The sequence below is a fragment of the Babylonia areolata genome, chromosome 33 (genome assembly GCF_041734735.1).
Source record: "Babylonia areolata isolate BAREFJ2019XMU chromosome 33, ASM4173473v1, whole genome shotgun sequence".
NCBI classification, from domain to species: Eukaryota; Metazoa; Mollusca; class Gastropoda; order Neogastropoda; family Buccinidae; genus Babylonia; species Babylonia areolata.
Window position 1 is genome coordinate 12713754 of NC_134908.1, and position 27215 is coordinate 12740968.

General features: G+C 43.0%; 1 protein-coding gene across 8 annotated transcripts in view; it reads left to right on the top strand.

The window, feature by feature from the left end:
• The window catches only part of LOC143277158 (ATP-dependent 6-phosphofructokinase-like), a 193925-nt gene that overhangs the window by 95186 nt on the left and 71524 nt on the right, over positions 1–27215 (top strand). For all 8 annotated transcript variants that reach the window (XR_013053689.1, XR_013053690.1, XM_076581916.1 and 5 more), the window contains 4 exons: positions 4718–4864; positions 19553–19623; positions 20153–20243; positions 22431–22583. Coding sequence is in view for 6 of the 8 variants with exons in the window: in XM_076581916.1 (XP_076438031.1) it covers positions 4718–4864; positions 19553–19623; positions 20153–20243; positions 22431–22583 (462 nt within the window). In the remaining 2 variants the exon portion in view is untranslated. The remainder of the gene's footprint in view (positions 1–4717; positions 4865–19552; positions 19624–20152; positions 20244–22430; positions 22584–27215) is intronic.

Below are 27215 nucleotides of genomic sequence, written 5' to 3' on the forward strand. Positions count from 1 at the left end.
AAATTGTAAGAGAGAGAACAGGTTTCGCAGAGGGGGTAAATAAAAACAAGTAGAGCATGAAAGAAACAGAAAGAATTCTTGTAGGTGCTTATTATAAAAGATGTTAAAGAAGAACAACACAGAGCTGTGAAAGAAAGTACTCTGTGATTGCTACCATTCATTGTTGAGGATGGAACTCGGATCAAAAACTGTAAGGATGAGAAAGAAAGAGAAGCGTTACTTGCAGCTGTTCAATATTGAAAACAGTATTGTGGCTGTCAGCATTTTTCCCAACAAATGAGAAGAGATTTCTGCCAGAAAAAGAAAGTGTGAGAAGAGAAGACCATGTGTAATTTCTGACAGAAGGAAAAAAAGTGAGATGGGATGACCAAGTTTAGTGTGCATTTCATGCTGCCATACACTGTCTGTATGTAACTGGATGTTGTCTTTTATGTGACAAGGTTTTTTTTTCATGACATTGCAGTTTGTCTTTGGTGCCACTTTGTAATGGTCACAATACGTTTGTTTTTGGGTGGTTTAATTGTTTGTTTTTATTTTACATGAGATCCTAACTCTGTCCTGCCCCATCATTCCTTAAGCCCCCTTTCTCTTCTCACACATTTCTAATGTCTTTTTGTTTCTATCAAGAAATCACACTTGCATGATATAATTTTTAATACAAAAAACACACAACAGTGGCTCTTTTTCTATTCACTAATTTGTTCTTTTAAATGTGGTTCTAGTTGATGAATGGGTAATGGACACTGTTGATAATCGTGCTCAGATTCACTGCACAAACTCATATTTTTATATTTAGTTGTTGTGTTCCTTGTTGATTCCCCCCCGACCCCCCCAGCCCCCCACCCCACCCCCCATTCCGCCCTTTATTTTATAACACGTGTCAGCAGAACCTTTAAGAAGAGATCTTCTTGCCTGTCTGTGTCTGTGTCTGTATACCTATCTGTCTGTCTTCTAATTGACATACTTACCGACAGGCAACAAGTGGTACTTTTTTTTTTTTTTTTAAATCACAGGATGACTTTAAACACCAGAAGAAAAAAAAGGGAAGAAAAAAAGTTGCATTTATCCTATAGCCTTCAAACTGGTTGATATGATTGCTTTCACAAAGGCTTTATTAAAAGCAAAAGCTACTTTTTTAAAATTTTATTTCTGGTGTTGGTGTTTTCTTTTCTTTTTTTTCTTTTTTTTTATATTTTTTTTATTAACCCCCCAAATGATCAGATTGTTAACACATGATTTTCCACTATGTTAGTGAAACAAAACAAAGTTTCAGTTATTGGTGCATGAGTATCCACTGTATTGTCAGTTCTGACTGAACTTGACTTTGTATCTTTTTTTATGCCAAACTTTTGTGCACCTTTTCTGCTTACTAAAACTTTTGTCTTCATTTGTCTGATAATATATGTTTTCTTTTTTCACTGTTGTCATTTATAGATTGTGTTTTCTTGGCTCATCTATAGTTCAGTTGTCAGTATGCACAAACATTGTATTACATGCTTTGAAATGTTACATGCATCTGCAAAACAATGTGTTGGTGTTTCTCAGTTATGCATTGTGTGTTTGTAGCAACCAAGGCAAGGTATATCAGAATGTTCAATCCTAAAGGGATATAACTCAGTGAGTGGTCTGATGGAAAATGTGAAGAGCCATTGCCTGGAGCCGTGTTTGTGCATCAGTCAGAGGCACATATCATTTTTGTTGGTGTTCTTACTTTGCATTGTGCGTGTATTTTGACCTGCCTCCTGTTCCTTAGTTAGGGACAGTGAACAGCCACATACACACCCACAGCACCACCACCCACAGCATGTGAAAACCTGGCTGGTCAGAGTTTATCATTTTTGACATTTATGTACTTTCAGAAAGTTTAAAAATCACAGATTATCATACAAAAAACAGAATTGATCTGTCCGTCACAGTGTTTTTTTTTCTATATTTTTTTTTCAAATTTAGTGTGCCTGAAAAGAACAAATGGAGAAATTGGCTCAGGAGAAAAAAACAAAAACATTTGGAATAGTAGGCAGCGACTTTAGCTGAGTTTTTGCATGCTGTGACACACACACACACACACACACATATATATATATTTATATATATATATATATATATATATATATATATATAGAGAGAGAGAGAGAGAGAGAGAGAGAGAGTGATTATACATGCATGCATGCTTGCAGAGCAGCTGTATATGTCTGCACACACCACATACACATGTATGCACACATGCACACGCACACGCACACACACACACACACACACACACACACAACCTTTTCAGCAGAAAAGCTTTGCTTTGTTGTGGCTTTAATATTTTCATGACTCATAGGGTGATGATTAACGCTGAGAGGGGCAGGGATGGGGATAGTTTCAGTTTCAATTCCTCAAGGAGGCATCACTGCGTTCAGACAAATCCATATACGCTACACCACATCTGCTTGACAGATGCCTGACTAGTAGTATAACCCAATGCGATTAGTCAGGCCTTGAGTGTATGCATATGATTATGTTTGTGTATCTATGATTATGTTTGTGTGTCTGTGATTATGTTTGTGTGTCTATGATTATCTATGTTTGTGTATCTATGATTATGTTTGTGTGTCTATGATTATCTGTGATTATGTTTGTGTATCTTTGATTATGTTTGTGTATCTATGATTATGTTTGTGTGTCTATGATTATCTGTGATTATGTTTGTGTATCTGTGATTATGTTTGTGTATATCTGAGTGGATTTCTTCTACAGAACTTTGCCAGAGGACAATGTTGTTGTTGCATTTGGTTCTTTTTCAGTGCGCCAAGTGCGTGCTGCACACAGGACCTCAGTTTATCCGTCTCCTCCAAACGACTAGACACTTGGTTTGATTTTCCAGTCAGACTTGGGAGAAATGGAATGGTTAGAGCGGGATTTGAACCCAGACCCGAATGGATTCTGTATTGGCAGATGGGCGTCTTAACCATTCTGCCGCCTTCCTCCTTCCTCCTTGGGGTTAAAAAGGGGGAACACCGAAAGAGAGGAAAAATGTGTCTGCCATGTCTGGACACCACTTGAGGGACACCAGCATGGCTGAGCTTTTGATTCACAAGTACACTTGTCATAAACATTTACAGGAGTCTGTATTCCTGTTTCAAAATAGAACCTGTATCAGCATTCATTTTGAAGAGAAAAAAAGTGTTAAGGATAATACAAATACATGTATGTTACAGTTCTACTTATTAGAAAAAATATATCAACATTGTAAAGTGGCTGTGAGATGAGTTAGGCTTTAGTACAGATTTCCAATATTTATTCATATGTTTGCCAACATTTTTGATTGCATGTAACATGTGTCTGGCATTTAAAAAAATCAATTTATTACATTTTATCAATTACACTGACCTTGACTGTGTAGAAGATTATGGTCCTATTCAGTTTTATTAATCTCTTTTACCTCACCCTTCTTTCCCTGAAAAAAAAAAAAAAAAAAATCACTGAAAACTTCAGAATGGGGGGGGGGGGGGGGGGGGGGGATGGCTTCTTTTTTTTTCTTCTTTTTTTTTGTGTGAACGTCTTTGTTTGTTTGAATTGAAGGAGAAGGGGGAAAAAAAAGTTGTTCTTTTAATGAAAAATGCTGAAATAGTTTGCCTCAGCAGCGTGGTGTGTGAAATTCAGATGAAAATATTATGAAGAAAGTTGACTGAAAGAAGGTATTTTTTGCTGTTAACATCAAGTTGTTAACCACTCAGACAAGAGTAGGAATAATTGATGTTGATGCTCTTCACAGTGATTTTTTAATTTTCTTTTGCAGGTGGTCTGATGTGTATAAAATTTAGATATAACATTGATGAAAATACTTTTTAATGTAAATCCACATTAGTATCATGTTGGTGCTATTTTTCCTCTCTGAAAGTGAATGAAGACGATGACAATGCTGCAGTGGAGGTCTGTATGTTTGGGACTACATTACAAGACTGTACTCTGTACTGCCTTTCATTGGTGCTCATTTTTTACTGATGTTTTCAAAATCTGTTGAATGGAAAAAAAATTGATAGATGTAATGAGTTTCAGTATTATGTTGATGCTAATTTGTTAACCCTTTCACCGCCATGGTCGCATTTCGGCACCAGCTAGGTAAAGCACCCATGTCACTGAAATGCAACCAGATGATGGGCCTTTTGTGCATTAACCTAATGCTCTTAATTTTCAGTGGTAGGATTGGCCCCTTTTTTTTCTACACATCACAGGGGAATCCCCAGCTATTCTTAGACACCATCTTTTCTGTGGTTCCTGCACAAGGTTAATTTGCACTCTAAACTGACTGGCGATGAAAGGGTTCATTATAGCTTTCAGATTCAGCAAGGACAAAATCAAATCATCCCCACATTGCAAAGGTTCGAGGAAGTCATTCAAACATCATACCTATTTCTTTATTACTCTCAGCAAAGACCTTTTTTTTCTCCTGTTTCTTTTTTCCCTTGCAACTAAGGCTCTATTCTTCCAAAGGTTTACAACATGTTTCTTTATCCAGTACATTGAAAGGGTAAATTCAACAGGAACAAAATTAAACCATCCCCAGATTACAAAGGAATGAGGGAAACTTATTTAATTTTACAGATTGTTTGACTTTCTTTGACCTGCTAAATACTTCATTGTTATGGATTCTGTCTCTGGTCAGAATTTTTCTTTGGCATGCTTGTTTTATTATTGTTAGAAAGTCTCTGTGTATTTTATTTTCCATCAGACCCATAGAAATTTGGCGGTGATGAACATTGGAGCTCCTGCCTGTGGAATGAACGCGGCTGTGCGGTCCTTTGTGCGTCTGGGGCTGACCCAGGGCTATCGTGTGCTGGGCATTCAGGACAGCTTTGATGGCCTCACCTCAGGAAAGGTAGGGAGGGGAGTTGATGTTGGTAAAGAGGTGGGAGGGGAGGGGAGGGGATGTTGGTAAAGAGGTGGGAGGGGAGGGGATGTTGGTAAAGAGGTGGGAGGGGAGGTGATGGGTAAAGAGGTGGGAGGGGAGGAGATGTTGGTAAAGAGGTGGGAGGGGAGGTGATGTTGGTAAAGAGGTGGGAGGGGAGGGGATGTTGGTAAAGAGGTTGGACGGGAGGGGATGTTGGTAAAGAGGTTGGAGGGGAGGTGATGTTGGTAAAGAGGTGGGAGGGGAGGTGATGGGTAAAGAGGTGGGAGGGGGGGTGATGGTGGGAGGGGAGGTGATGTTGGTAAAGAGGTTGGAGGGGAGGTGATGTTGGTAAAGAGGTGGGAGGGAAGGTGATGGTGGGAGGGGAGGGGATGTTGGTAAAGAGGTGGGAGGGAAGGTGATGTTGGTAAAGAGGTTGGAGGGGAGGTGATGTTGGTAAAGAGGTGGGAGGGAAGGTGATGGTGGGAGGGGAGGGGATGTTGGTAAAGAGGTGGGAGGGAAGGTGATGTTGGTAAAGAGGTGGGAGGGGGGGGTGATGTTGGTAAAGAGGTGGGAGGGGGGGAGGTGATGGGTAAAGAGGTGGGGGGTGGGGGGGTGATGGTGGGAGGGGAGGTGATGTTGGTAAAGAGGTGGGAGGGGGGGTGATGTTGGTAAAGAGGTGGTGGGAGGGGAGGTGATGGGTAAAGAGTTGGGAGGAGGAGTGATGGTGGGAGGGGAGGGGATGTTGGTAAAGAGGTGGGAGGGGAGGGGATGTTGGTAAAGAGGTGGGAGGGGGGGTGATGGTGGGAGAGGGGGTGATGTTGATAAAGAGGTGGGAGGGGGGGTGATGTTGATAAAGAGGTGGGAGGGGGGGTGGTGTTGATAAAGAGGTGGGAGGGGGGGTGATGGTGGGAGGGGAGGGGATGTTGGTAAAGAGGTGGGAGGAGGAGTGATGGTGGGAGGGGAGGGGATGTTGGTAAAGAGGTGGGAGGGGGGGTGATGGTGGGAGAGGGGGTGATGTTGATAAAGAGGTGGGAGGGGGGTGATGTTGATAAAGAGGTGGGAGGGGGGGGTGGTGTTGATAAAGAGGTGGGAGAGGGGGTGATGTTGATAAAGAGGTGGGAGGGGGGGTGATGGTGGGAGGGGAGGGGATGTTGGTAAAGAGGTGGGAGGGGGGGGTGATGGTGGGAGGGGAGGGGATGTTGGTAAAGAGGTGGGAGGGGGGGTGATGGTGGGAGGGGAGGGGATGTTGGTAAAGAGGTGGGAGGGGGGGTGATGGTGGTAAAGAGGTGGGAGGGGGGGGTGATGGTGGGAGAGGGGGTGATGTTGATAAAGAGGTGGGAGGGGGGGTGATGTTGATAAAGAGGTGGGAGGGGGGTGGTGTTGATAAAGAGGTGGGAGAGGGGGTGATGTTGATAAAGAGGTGGGAGGGGGGGTGATGTTGATAAAGAGGTGGGAGGGGAGGTGATGTTGATAAAGAGGTGGGAGGGGGGGTGATGGTGGGAGGGGAGGTGATGTTGGTAAAGAGGTGGGAGGGGGGGTGATGGTGGTAAAGAGGTGGGAGGGGGGGTGATGTTGGTAAAGAGGTGGTGGGAGGGGAGGTGATGGGTAAAGAGGTGGGAGGGGGGGTGATGGTGGGAGGGGAGGTGATGTTGGTAAAGAGGTGGGGGGGGGGTGATGTTGGTAAAGAGGTGGGAGGGGGGGAGGTGATGGGTAAAGAGGTGGGGGGTGGGGGGGGTGATGGTGGGAGGGGGGGTGATGTTGGTAAAGAGGTGGGAGGGGGGGTGATGTTGGTAAAGAGGTGGTGGGAGGGGAGGTGATGGGTAAAGAGTTGGGAGGGAAGGTGATGGGTAAAGAGGTTGGAGGGGAGTTTCAGTTTCAGTTTCAGTAGCTCAAGGAGGCGTCACTGCGTTCGGACAAATCCATATACGCTACACCACATCTGCCAAGCAGATGCCTGACCAGCAGCGTAACCCAACGCGCTTAGTCAGGCCTTGAGGAAAAAAAAAAAGTGAATAAATGATAGATAAGCTTACACAAAGAAATAAATAAATAATAACTATAATGTAAAAAAAAAAGAAAAAAAAAAATGATGATAAATAAGCAAATAGATGTAAAACATGAAGACACACATTCACACATACACCCACACATGCATAACAGATATGCACCGAACATGCAGTTTCAGAGATATGAAAGCACAGTCAAATACATATAAACGTACATGAGCTCCAACACACACACACACACCACACACATTACCCTGCATCTCCTCTACCCCCCTCCTCCACACACTCATTTCTAGTCTACGTATCACAGCTTCCACGGCACACACACACACACACACACACACACAGATGAACACTTACTTGTACAAGCACACACGCATATGCCCATATCTCCACACACATATATACAAAGATATATATATATATATATATATATATATATATATATATATATATATATATATATATATACGTTCCAATATCCTGTTGCTCCCACAGTGTAGGCATGCATACGCTCACATACCTCATCCTCTACCCCACCTCCCCCCGCACCCCCACCTCCCCCTCACACACACACACACACACACACACACACGCACGTGCACAGAACTCTACAGACACTTGTGTACACTTACACTCTCGCGCATGCATAAAAGCACTCAAAAATACAGACCCACACATGCACACAAACACACACATACACACACGCGCAGAGGCTGCCACTGATTGGCCGCAAGAGGGATGGGAAAAGATCTCTGATGCCAAGAACGTGGCGTCTAGTGTGTTGCTCAGTCTATTGTATTTGGAAAAGCCCACAGAGACTCTGTTCCGTTTTGAAGAAATTTGCACAATGTTGGTTTGGAAATGATGCCGGTATTTGTTTGATTTGCAAAGCATCCTGCTCTACCTTTCATGTTAGACTTACGGCCACTCCCTCTCTCTGCTTTTATTTCTTTGAGGCGATCGATGGTGTGATGGCCTTGTACCTGTTCTTTTTGATATTCTTTGACTTTTCTGAGGATTTCCGATTTTCCTAGATGTAGGCCGCTCGTTGGTGTTGCGTTACCAGCAAGTCTGTCAGCTCGCTCATTTCCCTTAACACCTGCATGTCCCAGGCAGTATGACCATGTGAGTTTTTTAATCTGAAAGTTGCGCATTGCCTTATGCCACTCTGGGCTTCCCATTCCGTTTTCAATTTTCTGTATGAGGTTCATTGAGTCGGTTAGAATCATGGCATGTTGGTTTCCGGGCATATGGATGGACGATAGCCACTGGAGGGCATGTGTCACAGCTTCAACTTCCATCGTTAGGCTGGAGGTTGTGACTTTGTAGGCAGCATTCTCTTCCCTAACTGTTTTTCCATTTTGTTTCGCAGTGAATCCCCAACCGGATTGGTCTTTGGTGACTGAGCCATCTGTGTATATGATGATGTCCTCTTCTTTACTGTTTTCTTCTATGAGTAGTTTCACTTCCGCATCAGTTTTGCCCTCTGGCCATTCCCGACAATGTCTTCCTAGAGTGGGTGAAATGGCTGTGTTGAATAGATGGTTGAGGTTTACGGGGTTTTTCTCCCATTCTTTTGTTTCTTTCAGGTCTTGTAGTCGGCATACTAGCCGGATTGTGTCTTCTGCTTGCCCCATCCATGATCTTCCTTTTGGTTCTTTGACTGCGTCATGCAGTGGGTTTTGAGGGTTTTCTAATGCTTTGAAGTAGGTCTTGACCTGTTCTAACTTGTTTCTGGCCTGCACTGAAGGAAGGTCAAGCAGGTATCGCATGGTTTCTGTGGGCGTGTCTTTTGTTGTTCCAAGGATCAGCCTCATAGCTTCATTTTGAACTCTTTCTAATTTTAGGAGGTTGCTTTGAGACGGTGTTGTTAGCCCAAGTCCGTAATCGATCACACTGAGGACGAGTGATTGGTATAGCAGAAAGGTGGCGTTGTTCAATACCTTTGGTTGCCATTGCTTTTAAGACTTAAAGGCCCTTTTTGCATTGGAGAACAGTATTTTCCGTATGTTTTCTGAAGGTCAGCATCCTGTCGATGTGTATTCCTAGGTAGCGTAGGCATTCAGTTTTCTCAATCTGAATCCCATCGAGTGACACAGAAGGTGGTGATTTGCTCGCGGTTCTGTTGTTCAGGGTGCACAGCAACGTTTGGGCTTTCGCTGGATTGATGGAAGATCCTGTGTCTTTGCACCATTGAGCAATATTGTTTAGTTGTTTCTGGACGGTTTTAGTTCTTTCCTGAGCATCTTTCGAAGTTTTGAAGACCAGGCCATCATCCGCAAGAGTAAGCACCCGAGCTATTCCATTGTTGTTTAAGTCTGCAAGGCCCTTCGTGTAGACATTGTAGAGGACAGGAGAAAGCGGAGACCCTTGTGGCAGCCCCATGGATAGTTTAGAAGGTGCAGACATCCAATCTCCGAGGCATAGGACGACAGTTCTTTCCTGAAGCGCTGCTGCTATCCATCTTGTCAGTGTCAAACTTACTCCATACCTTAGTAGCAGCTCCATGAGGTGCGCGAACTGGACCTTATTGTAGGCATCTTCAAGATCGATTGCTACTGCTAGTGTTTCTTCTTTTCTTTGAAATCCTTCATACACCTCATATGCAAAAGCAGCTGCATTTTCCCATGTGGACTTGCCTGTTCTGTAACCACCTTGATTTGAAGGGAGAATGTGCCTGTGTTCAAGATCCCTTGCAAGTTTCCTGGCTATCATGCGTTCCATGAGCTTTCCGGCAATGTTTTGCATGGTTAGGATCCGGTAGCCGCTTACCTGATGATGGTCCTTTCCTGGTTTTGGTACGGGTTTTAAGAAGCTGTGTGTCCAGTCCTCCGGCACATGTCCATTGTGGAAACTGTTTTGATATAGATTGAAAAGGTTGCTTCTGTCTTCTTCTGATAGTTCCTTGATGTCCGAGTAGCGAACTTTGTCTGGGCCAGGAGCTGATTCTTTCTTGCATTTAGCTATTGCTTCGTTTAGATCATCTATTGTCAAGTCATCATCAGGTCCAGTCTGCATGAGGGTTTGGTTTAACTCCTCAACATTTCTTTTTCTCATCTAAGTTTCTTTGATCGCTCTGTTGTATGAAACGTTTGAGCAGGGTGGATCCTTTTTCTTCGTTTGTCTTAAGCTTGGTTCCGTCAGTGTCTACCATGTCTGGGGTTGTTGTTGTGCACGTTTTCCCTTCTATGCGACGATAAAATTGCCAGAACTCTGTCAATGTTGAGTCATAACTGAGTGCCTCGCAAAACTGTTTCCACTTGTCATTTTTGGCCTCTTGAGCAATGATTTCAAACTGTTTAGTTTTTTCTTTCATTTTTGTTTCAATATCTTTGTCCGGGGATGGTTTTGTTTTTTCTTTTTGCCAAAGTTTGACAGCCGCATGTTTTTCTATCCAGGCTCTCTCTGTGTCGGTATTCCACCATGGGGGCTGAATAGTTTGCATCCTGTTCGGTGCCGTTCTTTTGTTTCTTCTGCGTCTTAATTTTTCGATGATGGTTGTCTCTTTGGTTTCATACTGAAATGGATCACGCGGTTTCATACAGGGTTTATCTGACAGTTTCTGTAGACTGAACACTACCGGGAGGTGGTCACTGCCTTGGTGTGGAAGCGTCTCTGCATTCATTTCTGCTCTGAATTTTGGAGATGTTAGAGTGATGTCAATCACACTGTCACTGTCCCCTTGTCTTGTTCCAAGGCGAGTTGGGGATGTGGTTGTTAATGGGCTAAGAAGAATTTCCCCTATCATTCCTTCAAGTGCAAGTCCTTGTGGGTTGGTGTTCCGCTGGTCCCATAACTTTGATCTTGCATTAAGGTCTCCACAGATAATGACTGAGTCTCCAAGTTCGTTCTCTATTTCCTCTAAAAAGGCCCAATCCTCTTTTGTTGTGCAGGTTCCTGGGTGAACATAGGCATTGATGAGCACGATGCTTTTGTGAATTCCGTCAGGTTTTTCGAGACGCACCCCCACTAGTTCACATGAGTTGCTGCACCATTTCTCTAGATTTATGGTGGAAACTTTGTTGTTTAGGTTTTTGTTCAGTATGATTGCTATCCCTCTTCCTTCATTCCTTTGAAAGACTGTGAAATTCTCAAAATGTATTGGTCTGTCTGCACTTGTCCTGGTCTCTTGGAGACATAAAATGTCAAAATCATATGCCAATTTCTCAATTGTTGAAATTCTCATTCTCGCGCTGGAACAGTTCCAACTGCCGATTCTAAAGAATTTCTTTGACAGCCGCTCTGCTTTTGTCATTCTGCTACCTAAGCACAACCTTTTCCCACCTCTTTTGCCACGCCTGTTTTGGGGTTTTGGGGATCTGAATTTATGTCTCGTGCTATGCAGCTGATCCCCAAGGTGCACGCGAGACAGGGTTTTGTTGGTATCCATAGAAGGGTGTTCTATGTCGTGAGGGAAAAAATTCGGTCGCCCTGACAGAGCCTCTTATCAGGGAAGGGCAATGGATGTCCATCTGTGTGGAGTTCGTCAGCCTGGTGTTGCCCTAAGGCCAGACTGCATACAGTTAGTGACTGTTTAACCCAACAGCCATTCATTGTTGCTTAGTAGTTGAATTGTTAGTGAATGACAGAGAGGGCCTAGAAGCGGTGCAGCACCGGCTGGGAGCGCGCGCGGGTTGACCATTGTAGTTATGCAACACTTGGCGGACCCATCACGAGAGAGACGTGTGTGGGCAGTATTTGAAGTGTGGGCAGTATTTGAAATTGTGTATGTGGCCGAAACCGCCAGGTGTTAAAATCACTCTGGCCAGTGTGTGAAAAAGACAGCCTTCAAGCTTCAAAGCAAAGATAAGTGATTTTTCTGTGAAGTTGATTAATAATTTGTTATCGCGTTATTGTTTAATGTTTGAATTATTAGTAAATTATTGAGAGGGCTCAAAACTTGTCACCCTGTTGTTGTTTAGTAGTTGAATTGTTAGTGAATGAATGAATATTAGAGAAGGACCTGTATTTTTCTCCAAAATAAAATCTGCTACTCAAAAACACCCACATGCACCCTTCCACTGGCTAAGAGGAGACAACCTGACAAAATCCCCAATCCCACGGCTTTCATACAGTACCAATGGGAGGGGAGGTGATGGGTAAAGAGGTGGGAGGGGAGGGGATGGGTAAAGAGGTGGGAGCGGGGGTGATGGTGGGAGGGGAGGTGATGTTGGTAAAGAGGTGGGAGGGGGGGGTGATGGTGGGAGGGGAGGTGATGTTGGTAAAGAGGTGGGAGGGGGGGGGGGAGGTTGGTAAAGAAGTGGGAGGGGAGGTGATGGTGGGAGGGGAGGGGATGGGTAAAGAGGTGTGAGGGAAGGTGATGGGTAAAGAGGTGGGAGGGGGGGTGATGGTGGGAGGGGAGGTGATGTTGGTAAAGAGGTGGGAGGGGGGGGTGATGTTGGTAAAGAGGTGGGAGGGGGGGTGATGGTGGAAGGGGAGGTGATGTTGGTAAAGAGGTGGGAGGGGGGGTGATGGTGGGAGGGGAGGTGATGTTGGTAAAGAGGTGGGAGGGGGGGTGATGGTGGGAGGGGAGGTGATGTTGGTAAAGAGGTGGGAGGGGGGGTGATGTTGGTAAAGAGGTGGGAGGGGGGGTGATGGTGGGAGGGGAGGTGATGGGTAAAGAGGTGGGAGGGGGGGTGATGGTGGGAGGGGAGGTGATGTTGGTAAAGAGGTGGGAGGGGGGGTGATGGTGGGAGGGGGGGTGATGTTGGTAAAGAGGTGGGAGGGGGGGTGATGGTGGGAGGGGAGGTGATGGGTAAAGAGGTGGGAGGGGGGGTGATGGTGGGAGGGGAGGTGATGTTGGTAAAGAGGTGGGAGGGGAGGTGATGTTGGTAAAGAGGTGGGAGGGGGGTAATGTTGGTAAACAGGTGGGAAGGGGAGTGATGGCACTTTGTATAAAGAAAATATCACATTTTTGGATGTCATAAAAGAGATAATTATCTTAGAATTTTATCATATACGCCAAGAAACATTGATTTTCAGAATATAAAACCCTATTCCAATTTATCAGAAATTCTTTTTAAAATGCAGGTACAGAAGGTATGCATTAAACATAGTATTTTAACATAAATGTGAACAAACACTTTCATAAACTTGGGAGACAACTATCTGTAAATACATTTTCAAACAACCACTGTTTTAACATATAAACACATATATATCCACTCACTGACATATTCACAATCACCTCCACCCCCCATTCTCCCAAAACAGCCCATCACCCCCTATCACCCACCCCGATTTGCCATTCTCCCTCTTCTACACGTGCACACCTTGCATCCCAACTCGAAAAATATGCCTGTCCCCGCACTCACACACCACCGCCCCCACCCCCCACACCCCTCCCCGCTCCGCCCCACTCTTACACAATTCCAACAACAGCAACAAGAGAAATGGCACAGATGGATATTTTAAAAGTGTGTGTGCTGCCTATCGAGGTTGAGTGTCCAAATGGCTGTAGGAATAAAGGAACAGGTTGTTCTTGTGTGGGGTGCTCTAAACCTAACATTTCTGTTCACCCGTTTGCTGTTAAAATCTGAGTAAAGAGGGTGAGTTTCATCGTCTAAAATTGTATAAAACCTCTGTCATCTTTTTCCGGTACACATCGTCAAAACTGTGTGTCATCTTTTTCCGGTACACATCATCAAAACTGTGTTGTCTTCTGCCCACCACCCTGCCCACTTTTATAATGATCTTGTCAAGTCTGTCTTTGTTCTGTTTGGTCACATTCCTGCCCCAGCACACAGAATCATAAAACAGAACACTGGGAACAGCAGTACAATAAAACATTTCGAGCAGCTGGTTACATATGTTGAAAGATTTCAGTTTCCGGAGGCAGTACATTTGACTGTTTACTTTTTTTACCAATGAATCTGGGTGTTCATTCCATGAAAGTTTGTTGTCAGTAATTACGCCAAGGTATTTGTATGAGTTGACCCATTGAACAGCCTCTCCTTTGATGACGGTCTGATTGATACTTGGTTTCTCCTTCCTATGGTCAGTATCTAGTTCTTTTGTTTTTGTAACACTAAATGGAGGGAAACGGTAACGGTTGGAAACGGTAGAATTTGGCTGATCTGCATGAACGGAGTGGTTACTTCATTTAAACTCATATCTCAAAAAGCGTTGTACCAGGAGGCAAAAAGCCTTAAGGTGATTGTTCAAAGTATAATAACATTGTTGTTCTGCCACATATTAAAATATTCAGAGAATTTTGTTCAAAAGTGCTCTCCCCTTGCCATGGAATTTGAGGATTCAGGGGTAATAAATTCTTATTCAAGCACAAAATATAGGAGATACTTACAGAAAGTAAATGTTTTTGTGAAGCAAAATGAATGTCGATTCTGAAACAGGGCATTTCATCCCAATTATTGTGTGATTGGAGATAACTGTTCAGGTGTTTTAACCTTTTGTGTACGCCTTGGGAGTGAAATCATCCACACACGTTTTTTGCTCTGTAACTCAAGTAATTTTGAAGTCACTTTCATTAAATTTCATTTCTTTGTCCATAATATATCATGCTACATATCAAGATTAAACAGTGTCTCAAGTCTTAGACTTTTTCTTTAGTTGAAACATTGTTTTATCTTCATCTTAAAAGTAGATAAGTCCAGCCAAAGTTTCAAGTTCACAGCAGAAGCCTCAAGTTTGCTTGCATCAAAGAGAGCAATAAAGTAATAAGCCATGCCAAATTTCAAAGCAAAATCTCAAATTGTTTTTGAGATTTTTTTTTTAAATGGCGATTTTAGCGGATCTCACAAAATGGCATTTTGGAACCCATGTAGAACTGCAACCAATAGATTCTCATGTTCAAAACTCTTTGTATATGATCTGCATAGTACACAGAATTGCTTTTTTTTCAGTTGGTTGTTAATGTCATTGGCTGAATGCCTGTGTCATAAAATCTGGGGAAAATGCCTTTTTTCTGCATGTCCGATCCAGCATTTTTGATGGTAGGGTTACTAAAATGACAAACCCAAACACTATTGCATCTGCATAAACATTTAGGATATTTTCAGGTTCAGTTCAGGAAAGACTGTAGACTTACAAGACGGCAAATATTAATCATTAAAGACAGCTTTTAACATGATCATATGAAAAGATATGCTTGATTCATGACAATTGGGGATACTATGCTCCATTAATGATAAAAAATAATCCATCCTTTTAGGCATTTTTCGCTTTTCTAAATGAAGTCAAAATCAATATGTATGCATCACTTTATACAACTGTTTTCTTTTTTGCACTTCCTTATCAACTATTACAGCTGATCATACCAGTTCTAAAGTACAGACATTCATCTGAATTTATGCATGGTCTGTATCAGTGCTGAAGAATGAAAAGCTTGAAAGGAAACAACAGTCTTACAATACAGCATCAAAAGGTACCCCTGCTAGTGTTATTTTGATTAGTTTTTCTTTTTTTTTCTTTCTCTCCCAATTCAAGTAACTGCAGACATCTGCAAAACATTTGAAATTCAAAAGCACAAAAGTGCATAAAATCATGTACTTGTTTCTTTAATCCTATGTGATAAAGATATTGCCTCCACCTTTTCTTCAAGCATCTCCACATGCTGTACAACAACATTACACTGAAAGTCTGGTACTAAAAAAATAAAGACAAGGCTCTATCACATACTCTACCAGTTCAGCAGGTAGCATACTCATGCACACACATATGACACACTCAAACAGTAGTGGTGTGTGAAGGGGGTCCATGTCACATGGTTTTGGAGCAGACTTTTTCAACACACTAAGTACATATTCCTGTGATACAGGTATGAAAGCAACAAAAGCACCCTGAAATTCTTTTCCAAAGGAATGTGACATGACTGACTGTGAATCGACTTCTTTCCTTAGGTTAACAGTTTTTTCGGAGAATAGATCTGAGAAGACACAAGGCAGTACTGAAGATGGACAGATAGAAGGAAGCAAAGAAAATTTTGTTCTGCAACAATAATATTATTATCCCATAACTGTAACTGATTGGCTGGATTTCTAGAATTATTCAACTGTATCAGGAGACCTGTTTCAGGGAGCAAAACTATGTCATCGGTGAGGAGCAAAATAAACTATTTCATAAGATCAGTAGTGAATCTAGCACCATGCCTTCCCTTATCTATTATCTCTTCCACTAATTTGTTTATAGATAATGAAAATGAAGATAGGAATACATATATCTCCCTCTTTGACATCTCTTGTACAATGTATATAATTAGTAAGCTTGTCACTGCATCTGATTCATGTTTAACAACACTATACATACTTTTAATGCAATTAAAAGTTTTCCACTTACTACATCTCTCATAAGAATGGGCCATAATATAAATGAATTTTGATTGATAATAATAATAATAATAATCAAATAATGTACATTTATATAGTGCCCTTTCTCTCTGAGAGCTCAGAGCGCTTTACATGAAAGAAAAAGTTACAAATTACATGAATCCTTCATGACCACTCTTTCTCCAAAACCCTCCTTCCACAACCCCCCAACTCTCCCTCTCCTCATTTGTCATGCATCCAGAGTGAGCTGACATGGATGGTGTTTGAGAAGAAGGAAGCTGAGAGTGCTTATAGATAGGTTTTAAAAAGATGAGTTTTTAGTGAACAGCAAAAGGCAGAGATAGAATCAGATGCAAGGATATAATGAGGAAGGTTGTTCCAGATATGAGGAGCAGCAAAGAGAAAAGAACGTTCACCATATGTTCTTGTATTGACACAAGGAAGTTTCAGAAGGTAACAATCAGAGGAAGAGCGGAGAGTTCTTGAGCACCAATAAGGTCAGAAAGATAGGTTGGTCCCAAGGATTGAAAAGCAGAACAGCAGAAACACACAACTTTGTATTTAATTCTGGCTTCAGTGGGGAGTCAGTGTAGGTTACGGACGTGGGGAGAAATGTGATCAGTAAGTGGGACTCTGAGAGTTGGACAGGCAGCATTATTTTGAAGTTTTTGAATTTGCTGAAAAAGATTATGTGGACAGCCTGTTAGAAGAGAATTTCTGTAGTTGCTTCATGACAGCACAAAAGCAGTATTAAAAGTTTTTGTAGTTTCAACAGAAAGGTGCTGACGGATAGAGTTAATCCGACGAAGTTCACAATTGACTGTGCACATCAGATTGACTTCCTGAGCATGCATACTGAGGTTTAAGTCAAGAATGTCTAAGGTTGAATCAGATGGCTTTTCAAAGTCAGTAAACACCTCATAAAGTTTACAGTTACACAAAAATTTCTATTCTCTATCAGAGCAAAAAGAGAAAACATGTAGCCAATTTATGAGTAACCTTGTTTAAACCCAGCTTGATGTTCTCCGGTTATATTATTATATTCTACATATTCCTGAAGCCTTTGGTTGATAATAGTGCTATATACTTTACTACTGATATCAGAGAGTGAAATGCCTCTTTAATTATTGGTGTTATTTACATTGCCCCCCTTTTTTTTTTATAAAGTGTAAGAATAATATAATTCCCACCACCATTCAGGAAAGACACCTGTATCAAATAAAACATTTTAAAAAAATTACAGAAAAGTCTACAATTATTTCACATGGAGTTTTTAAAAGTTTGATACTGTCAGGACATGGTGCTTTTCGACTTTTTTTTATATTTCTAAGGGCAAATGAAACTTCTTCTGGAGAGATTGAATGATTCATGGCTTCATTTTCCATGTCTGGTAAACAGAATCATTGTTATCTTGTGGGGAATCATTATTTGATAATGCTAAGTGTTGAAACCAGTCATCTACAGATAATACATTTTTAGGTTGTTTTTTTAATATTTTATTTACACATTCCCAAAACTGTTTTTGGTCATCAATAGAAATAATCAACTTATCCAAGATATTTTTCATTAAATTGTTTTTTCTTTCTATCTAACATACATTTGTAATCTGTCCTAGCTCACATACGTACTCATTATTGTCATCTTTATCTAACTTTCTGTGGTATTTTCTCAATAGCCAATGTACATTTCATCTAGAGAAAGAGAGAGAATGTGTGTGTGTGTGTGTGTGTGTGTGTGTGTGTGTGTGTGTGTGTGTGTGTGTGTGTGTGTGTGTGTGTCCTGTTAATGCTGACAATTAGATACATGAAGTGTAGATATTAAAAGAAAATGTAATACTTTATTTCAGAAGAGTTTTACATTGGAACTAGACCTGGGTTATTGCATATTTCATTTACATTAGTGTGGATATGTGAGAGTCCTGTACATGTTTTTGTGATTTCTTTTCTTCTCCATATTAGTCACACAACTTCATACAATATCTGTTGTAACTGCAGATACAATCCAACATTTTTCAGTTCCAAATTATGGTTTGAAAAGTAAGAAAGGAAATTACAATTACATTCAGACCATGAAAATGAAAACAATTATGGAGGCATATTTTTGTGCTGAACTAACAGTTCTCCAATATGAAGTAGCACAAGTTACAATTAATTGAATTCAAAATATTAAAAAGACCCTGATATCATACAGTGGTGGGTAAATTATCAAATTGTGCAATCAAAACACTGATCATACACAATTACAAGTCATTTTGCAAACTGTAAGAAATAATTAATGAAAAATGTGAAGGTGATGGGAAGGGAATGAAGGTGAAATAATGCAGATCAGTCTTTGATTGCACGCAGACCTGTGATGGATGGTAAACTGTGATAAAATACTGTCAGAATACAACTATGATAAATAAGGATGTTCAAATGCCATCTGAATTCAGTTGCTAATCATAAATTATTGTTAATGTTTGTGATTTGTATGAGAAAATAGTCACTTAGCTACAGTCAGCTTAAATCCCATAATATTTTTATTCTGTTTGTTTACAAACATTTGATTAAGGTTGCTACCAACATTTGTAAATAGTATGGGGAAACAGTACCAAATAATCATTAATGGCTGCAGTCATTTTTTGTTTCACTTGAGGAAAATAAATTGAAAATTACGCTCATCTGTAGTCAACTTTAAATGTGTATGTCTCTTATTTATCTGTACTCAGCTTCACATTTATGTATGTTTGCTTACTGACATTTGATTGCTGCCAACATTTGAAATAGTTTGGGGATATTAGCTTCACATATTACTGCAATCAGTTCACACACACACACACACACACACACACACACACACGCACACAAACACACACACACACACACACATTGCATGAGGTTGTTCACTCCCTTCATGCCACACCATCCCTGCTGTCGGCTGAATTTCTGAGAGGGATACAACAAATAACATCCTAGAATGACTATTCAGGTCTTATTAGGTTTTCTTCCTCATTAATAAATAAATCAGATATATTAAGTTTTTCTGTGCTACTGGTGTGTATTGGAAAACCATGATCTAGAAATAGAGGTTGGAAAAGTTCTCCAAATGATGAGCACAGATTCATCTGTCATGGGGCACTTTCAAGCACTTGACTGAAAGCACTGAAATGGTTAATATCTTCATTTTGGGGGTACTACCCACCACTTCCTCACTTAGTGAAAAGTGAATTTATTTAACCCCAGGGTATACATTTACTTATCTTACTATCCTTGTGGGGAAAAAATGTTCTGTTTTGTTCCCCTCTCAGACCCCCTCACACCATCTGCCACCAACTCCTCTCACTCTCTTCCCCCTCTCATTCTCAACAACGCCTGCAGATGACGTTAATGATGGTTTGTGGACAGGTGAAGCCCATGGGATGGACCCAGGTGCAGGGCTGGGCTGCCATGGGAGGCTCCCTTCTGGGCACCAAGAAGTGAGTGCAGCACTTCAGTACACACTGGTAGACAAACAGGAACTGAGTACAGACAGACAGCAGCACTTCAGTACACACTGGTAGACAAACAGGAACTGAGTACAGACAGACAGTCACTGATATATTGGCTTATTAATTGGTTGTACATTTTCTGTTTGGTTGTGCAGTTTTGATAATTCATTTTATAATTTCTGCTAAAAAATTGAATCTGATCATATAGCTCTGCAAGTAAGGCAGCCAATAAGCAAAAGAGTGTGACATAAAAGTGTGCTTGTTCTTGTTCAATATTGTTTAAAGTTTTCCCTTTGGTGGAGGGGTGGGGGTGGGGGGGATTTTTTGTTTTGTTATTTTGTTGTTTTTTCAGTAAGAGCAGTAAAGTGACTTTTCTTCAAGTGGTGACCTGTGTTGTGCAGACAACTCAGTAAGAGCAGTAAAGTGACTTTTCTTCAAGTGGTGACCTGTGTTGTGCAGACAACTCAGTAAGAGCAGTAAAGTGACTTTTCTTCAAGTGGTGACCTGTGTTGTGCAGACAACTGGCTGCTGATGCAGGGTTGGGGCGCATCGCTGAAAAGCTCCACGAGTTTAAAATTGATGGACTGCTGATCATTGGAGGGTTTGAGGTCTGTGGAAGATCATTTTATGGAGTGAAAGAGAAAAAAAATTACAAGAGAGAAAGAATTTCTTGAAGATAGAATTGCACGAAAGAAAGATTTACTTGAAGATAGAATTACATGAAAGGAAGAATTACAGGAGAGACATAATCACATGAAAGAAATAATGACTTTAGTGAAAGAGTTACATTCAGAGGAAGTATACTATATAGATAGTTATGAGTTGGAGGTGATAGATGAGTGAAATGAAAAACCCTGAGGTTTTAAGATTATTTTTTTATGACTGTAGCTTTATGGCAATTGATGTTGTCACTGATGTTTTGTCAGCCATCTTTGTCATCATCACCTCTTCTCTGCCACATGATGTAACACACACCAGCAGTTGGCAATGTTAAAGGCACTGGAAAAGGAGCAAGAATGAGGCCTTGCTTTTGTGCTTCTTCTAGCATTCGCCTCACAAGTTTGGCAGTCCCACACAGGCAAGTCAAGTTAATGCCACCAAAGTAGATATGCAAATCAGTAAGCACATATGGTTACATGACTTCATTGGGCATGGAATATGTTATTGTTTCAGTTGGATGTGTCATATTTTCACCACAGAAAGTTTATATGATTTTTTTAGCAACTGGGAGGAAGGTGGCAGAATAGTTACTATACTTATCTGCCTTTGCAGTGTCTGTGAGATGTGGGTTTGATTCCCACTCTTGCTTTTCTTCCAAGTTTGGCTGAAAAATCAAACTGAATATCTAGTCATTGGGATGAGATGATAAACCAAGGTCCTGTGTGCAGTATGCACTTGGTGCACTGAAAAATAATCCATGGCAAAAAAAAGGAAAAAAAAAAAGGTGTTGTCCTCTGGCAAAATTCTGTAGAGGAAATCCACTCTGATAGGCCTGACTGTCAGACATCTGCCTGGTAGATGTGGTATAGTGTACATGGATTTGTCAGAATGGTGTGACACCACCTTGAGAAACTGAATTGAAACAACTAGAATTATGACGCCTGATATTTATTTCTTATCTTTGTTGTTGTTGCTGTCCCATCTGCTGTTGAGTTACTTTGGAGGTGTTCGGTAGTGCCTGTTCTGATTTAACCTACATAAGACATCACCTACAAAGTCCCCTACTGATGAGAATAATCACTCAGTCACAGAGCCAGACTGAGTGAGCGTCCCCCCAGCATGGAAACAACCACCACATCCCTCCAGCTACATTCCCCCATGAATCTGCTGACACTGACAACCTTGACAGGATCAGCCCAAGCACAGAAATAGAGTGGGATCAAAACTGAGGTCACCATGAGAGCAGGGCATGAAATGCCACAGAATTTGGGACTTTTTTTTGTTGATGTGGAAGATGGATGATGATGATGATGATGTTGCTTCTGAGGTCCATTTTAAGTTTTAGACTATGTGACACGGCTGTTGTATGCTGTATCCTGATGTTAACCAGAGAGATACAGACACTTGCTGTTTTTTGTCACTGAATTTGAGCAGCATGCCCAAAGACATATGGCCTAAGTGGATGATACATGACTGTGTTGTCCCAGTCTTCCTATTTAAGCGCACAGCACACTTAACTCTGGGTAGGAGCCAGCCAAAGGCTGAAAAAAACACTCCTCTGCTGGAAATCGAACCTGTGTTTTCCCAGCTGTTGTTCAATGAAGTTAACCACTTTGTCATGGCGGCTGGTAGAATTAAGATACTTATTAAAACGTAGATTCCAGAAGGTTTCTTGGCCTTGATATAGTTTATTAAGAACAACAGCTGTTGAATGTGAAAGATGAAATTTCTGTTGCTGTCTTTCTTTACCACTAGAAAGTCATGCCTTTATCTTGGATGGCAAGCTCTGCGCTTTCAATCGCTTCAAAGTTGAACATTTTCAACTTGCTTCAACGCTTTGAGTGCAAGAGTGAGTACTCAGTAAAGACGGGTGTCACATATATCAATTTGTTTGGAGTGCAAGAAAAAGGAATAGTGTTCGAACAATGTCACTGTTCCTTTACTGACTGGAGTCAGTGCTTAACTTTCTGCACTTCCATTATTGTTTTGGTGGTGGTAGTGATGATGATTACATTGTTGACAGTGATGAATATGATATGCATTTCTGTGATAAAGACAGTGGTCGATATGATGATAATTGCTGTCATTAGTGTGATTTGCAGTGTCCATCATGAATGTCTCTGTTGTGGTGGCAGGCATTCCACAGTGCCCACCAGCTGTCATCGGCACGCAGTCAGTACCCAGCCTTTTGCATTCCCATCTGTGTGGTCCCCTGCACCATCAGCAACAACGTGCCTGGCACCAACTTCTCCCTGGGTGCTGACACTGCTCTCAACGAAATCAGTGATGTCAGTCTCTCCTTTTTTCCCCCTTTTCTGCAGTAATCGGCAGCAGTAGCAGTGCCATCAATCACTGTTGTATGATAAAAAATAATGATAGCTCATTTTTAGAAAATATAGAATTCTTCATTCGCAGCTCAGTATGCTGCACTGTCTCCTTTCATGCTTTCTCTGCATTGTGCATTTTAACCCTTTCGCTGCCAGGAAAATAAGATTTAAGTGAAATCTATTTGCCAGGGTTTTTTTAACAAAAAATGTGTATACATAAAAAAAAAAATCTGTGCTCTTTGTTATTTGATAAAGACCCATAAAAGTATATATTTTCTGAAAGGTAAATGAATAAAAAATACAAAACACATGATGTTTTCCCATTTTATATATTTTAGTGACATACTGTTGTTTTGAAATCAGTGTTTTGTTTTTTGTCAAATTTTCAACTTGTTCATTACAAACATTAGTCAGGAAATTTGCACTAAAATATCATGATGGAGTCTCCCGTCGGTCCAATGGATGAGTAAGCAGGCAGACTTATCTGTCGGTGTGTGTCCTCATATGGGAGACGAGGCCGATTCTGGATGCGCAGCACTTCCCACAGGTGTTGCAAGGGAAAACGTCTCCAGAAGTTGAGCCCTGCTTCCTTCACTCACGCTTCTCCTTAATGGCCAGTGTTCTTTTGTTTTCAAATGTCTTTATGCCACTAGAGCACAGCATCCTTCAGCGAGAGCGGTCAAAGGCATCAGTTTCCCAGGAAGCGATTTCTCGGTCACAGGCTTTGAGGTTTGTCTTCAAGGTGTCCTTGAAGCACTTGCATAGTTTGTGGTGGCCTTCCTTCAGTTGGCCATACAAAAGGATCTTTAGGATTCTGCTGTCTGTCATGCAGACAATGTGTCCTGTCCAGCATAGCTGGCACTGGATCAGCAGGCTTTCGATGCTGGGCAGGCCGCTCCTCTCTAGGACGTGGAGGTTGGAGACCCTGTCTTGCCACTTTATGCCGAGGATCTTTCGTTGGCATCTCTGGTGAAACTGCTCAAGTTGTTGAATGTGACGGCGATACATCGTCCATGTTTCACAGCAGTACAACAAGGTGGTCAGCACAACAGCTCTGTAGGTTTTGATTTTGGTACTGAGCTTGATGTCTTTGTTGTTCCACAGCCTGTTGTTGAGTCTGCCAAAGACGGAGCTGGCCTCGGCGATGCACAGCATCACTTCTGCATCAAGGGCTCCGTTGCTGCAGAGGGTGCTGCCCAGGTAGCAAAACTTGTTGACTGACTTGATCTCTTTGTCATCGATCTTGATTGCAGGTGGGGGGGAGGCACTGGCGTTCTGTGAGCTAGCTGGTTGGTACATGGACTCGGTCTTGCTGAGGCTGATGATGAGTCCAAAGCACCTGCAGGAGGTTGAGAACCTGTCCATAATGAACTGCATATCCTCATGGGTGTATGCAGCAAGCGCGCAGTCATCAGCGAAAAGGAACTCTCAACAGTGCCTCAAACACCCTGGACCTGGCATGGAGTCGCTGCAAGTTGAAAAGTTTGCCATCTGTGCGAAACTGAATGTAGATGCCCCGGTCACAGTCTTGGAAGGCGTCAATCAGCATGGCAGAGAAGAGAATGGAGAACAGTGTGGGTGCCATTTACCACAGGGAATGGATCTGACATGTCAGTATTTTCCTGTACTCTCGCCAGCATGCCATCGTGGAATGATGCAGTCAGCTGGATAAGGCTCTCTGGACAGTTGAACTTTAGGAGGATCTTCCACAGACCACGGCGGTTCACTGTGTCGAAGGCCTTAGTCAGGTCTACAAAGACCATGTGGAGCTCCTTGTTCTGCTCACGGCACTTCTCTTGTATCTGGCGTACGGCAAACACCATGTCACATGTTCCCCTGCATGAGCAGAAGCCGCACTGTGCTTCTGAGATGACTGTGTTGGAGACATGGTCAACCAGTCTGTTCAGTATGATGTGGGCGAAGATCTTGCTGGTGATGCAGAGGAGAGAGATGTCACGGTGGTTATCGCAGGATGTTTTGTCTCCCTTCCGTTTGTAAATGTGGACAATTGAAGCATCCTTGAAATCCTGGGGGACTTCCCCCCTCTCCCAGATAGACTGAAACAGGGCTGTCAGCTTGTCTGTCAGCACCTCACCTCCATACTTGTAGATGTCAGCCTGGATTCCATCTGCTCTTGGTGCTTTTCCTGATGTTGTCAGCTTCAGGGCCTTCTGGGTCTTGGCCTTGGTGGGAGGGGCAGCTAGCGATTCACTGACTGGTAGCTGTGGGAAGGCTGCAGTTGCCTTGTCAGATACGGACAAGTCCCCGTTGAGGAGGGTGTTGAAGTGCTCTGCCCAGCAGGAAAGGATGTCTTTCTTGTCCATCAGGAGGGTGGTCTGGTCCAAGGCTCGGACAGGGGTTGATCCTGTGACTCTCGGCCCATACACAGCTTGGAGACCATCATGGAAGGTCTTCATGTCGTGAGCATCAGCAGCGGACTGAAGCTCCTCAGACTTTCTCTCCCACCAGGTGTTCTTCATCTCACGCAGCTTCTTCTGTACAAGTTGCTTGTTTTTCAAGAACTGGTTCTCCCTCTGGCAGTCTTTATCAGAAATGTGATCCTGATGCCGTATATGCAGTGTGCTCAGGAGTCGTTCTCGTCAAACCAGTCTTTGTGGCTCCTCTGTACAAAGCCGAGTGTGTCAGCTGCTGCTGTGTACACAGCATCTCTAAAGGTGCTCCATACCTCTTCTACATCAGTAGATGAAGGAATGTCTTGGAGAGCTGCTTGGATTTGCTGCCGCAGCACGTCCTTGGTGATAGGGAGGCGGTGGATGTTCAGCTTCCTGCCTGGCTGGTTGGAGCTTGTGTGCAAGTCTGATGTTCATCTTGTTGCGTACCAGGTGATGGTCCGACCAACAGACTGCCCCTCTCATGCAGCGTGTAATGGAAACATCACTTCTGTCCCTCTGCCGGACAATCACATAGTCCAGCATGTGCCATTGCTTGGAGCGGGGATGCATCCATGTGTTCTTGTACTTGTCTGCTTGTTGGAAGAGGGTGTTGGTGATGGTCAGTCCATGCTGCGCGCAGATCGAGAGCAAAAACAGTCCATTGGAGTTGCACTTGCCAGTGCCGTGCTGTCCTGGGACTTTTGGTCACGAAGAGAAGTCCATGCCGACGCGGGCATTGAAATCCCCAAGGATGATCAGCCTGTCCTTTCTGTCTACCGCTGAAATGGTGCGGCTGAGCTCCTCGTAGAAAGCTTCTTTGATGTCATCAGGGTTGGTCATCGTTGGGGCATAGCAGCTGATGACTGTGGAAAAGTGATCCTTGGACAACTTCAGACGCAGGGTCATCAGCCTATCGTTTATCCCACATGGAAGGCTGTCAAGCTGTCGTGCAAGTTTGGTTCATATGGCAAAGCCCACGCCTGAGGTTCTTGGCGTGCCATCTGGCTTCCCAATGCAGTAGAAGGTGTAGCCCCCTCCAGTTTCCTCCAGCTGGGTTTCACCGGCAAACCTGGTTTTGCTCAGAGCTGCTATGTCCACCTGGTAGTGATCAAGCATTCTAGCAGTGAACGCTGTGCGTCTTTCTGGTCTGTTGTCTTTGTCGAGTAGGGTGCGAACATTCCAGGCACCCAGAGTCCAGGCATGATTCCTGGTTCTTTTCTTCTGTTGTTTTCGACCGCTAGTGTTGGATGTTACGTAGGTGCGGTTTCCTACTAGGTACTAGGCGAGGCAGGCTTTGTTTAGGGATCCTTTTGTCTCCCCTTCCCCATGTGGGGAGAGCAGTCCATTCCATTCCATTCATTCTCCTGCCCGGGATGGGCGTAGAGGAGACATGAGGGACGATTCCGTAGTCAGACGACGCCATCCGGTTCTATCTTCTGCCTGTCGTATCAGCGTAGCGCTATCCATATTGGTCCATTCCTTGATGTTGTCCATCCAGCATTTGGCTTGCCTCCCTCTTCGCCTACCACCCTCTAGCGTTCCCTGTAGAACTGTCTTTTGCAGTGAATTGTGGCGTGTCACATGCCCGAACCATGACAGCTTCCTCCTTTTGACCACTGCTAAGAGAGCAGTGCTGTCCCTAAAAAGGGCTGCTATAACACTGTGGGAGGATACAGGCGCCGCATCTGCCCCAGTCTACAGCGGACGACCATCACCCCACAGCCACCTGCGTGTAGAGTCGTGACTAGGAACTGCCAGTAGCATCCTCTGCCTGTCCCCGTTACCACTTCTCTATCGTCGCAGGGCTTGGGAAAGCTGGGTGTTGAAGGCTAGCTCGTCGTTCCGACATTAGCCTGGTTGCCTGACCAGCACAGGTGACTTTTTTTTAATGAGGAGTTGTGCAGACCCTTCCTCTCGCTTACCGACGCTCACAGTCCCACAGGTGCAGATACTGCCACATGTAGGATGGCCTCGGCAGGTGCAGGTTTTTTTCTTCAAAGCTCCGTCTCCTAGGAGGACTTCCAGCCAAGGATAAGAGCTCCCTCTGCCCTTTGGTCATCCTCTTCCGCCCTCACAGCCGTTGGGAAAGGTTTCCTCCTCCGCCTGGTCCGTCGTTGGGAGACTTCACATGCGGCAGGTAGTACTGGGTTACATGGTACCAGTAGCAAGGGGCTATGCCCCTGACCTGACTCACACTAAA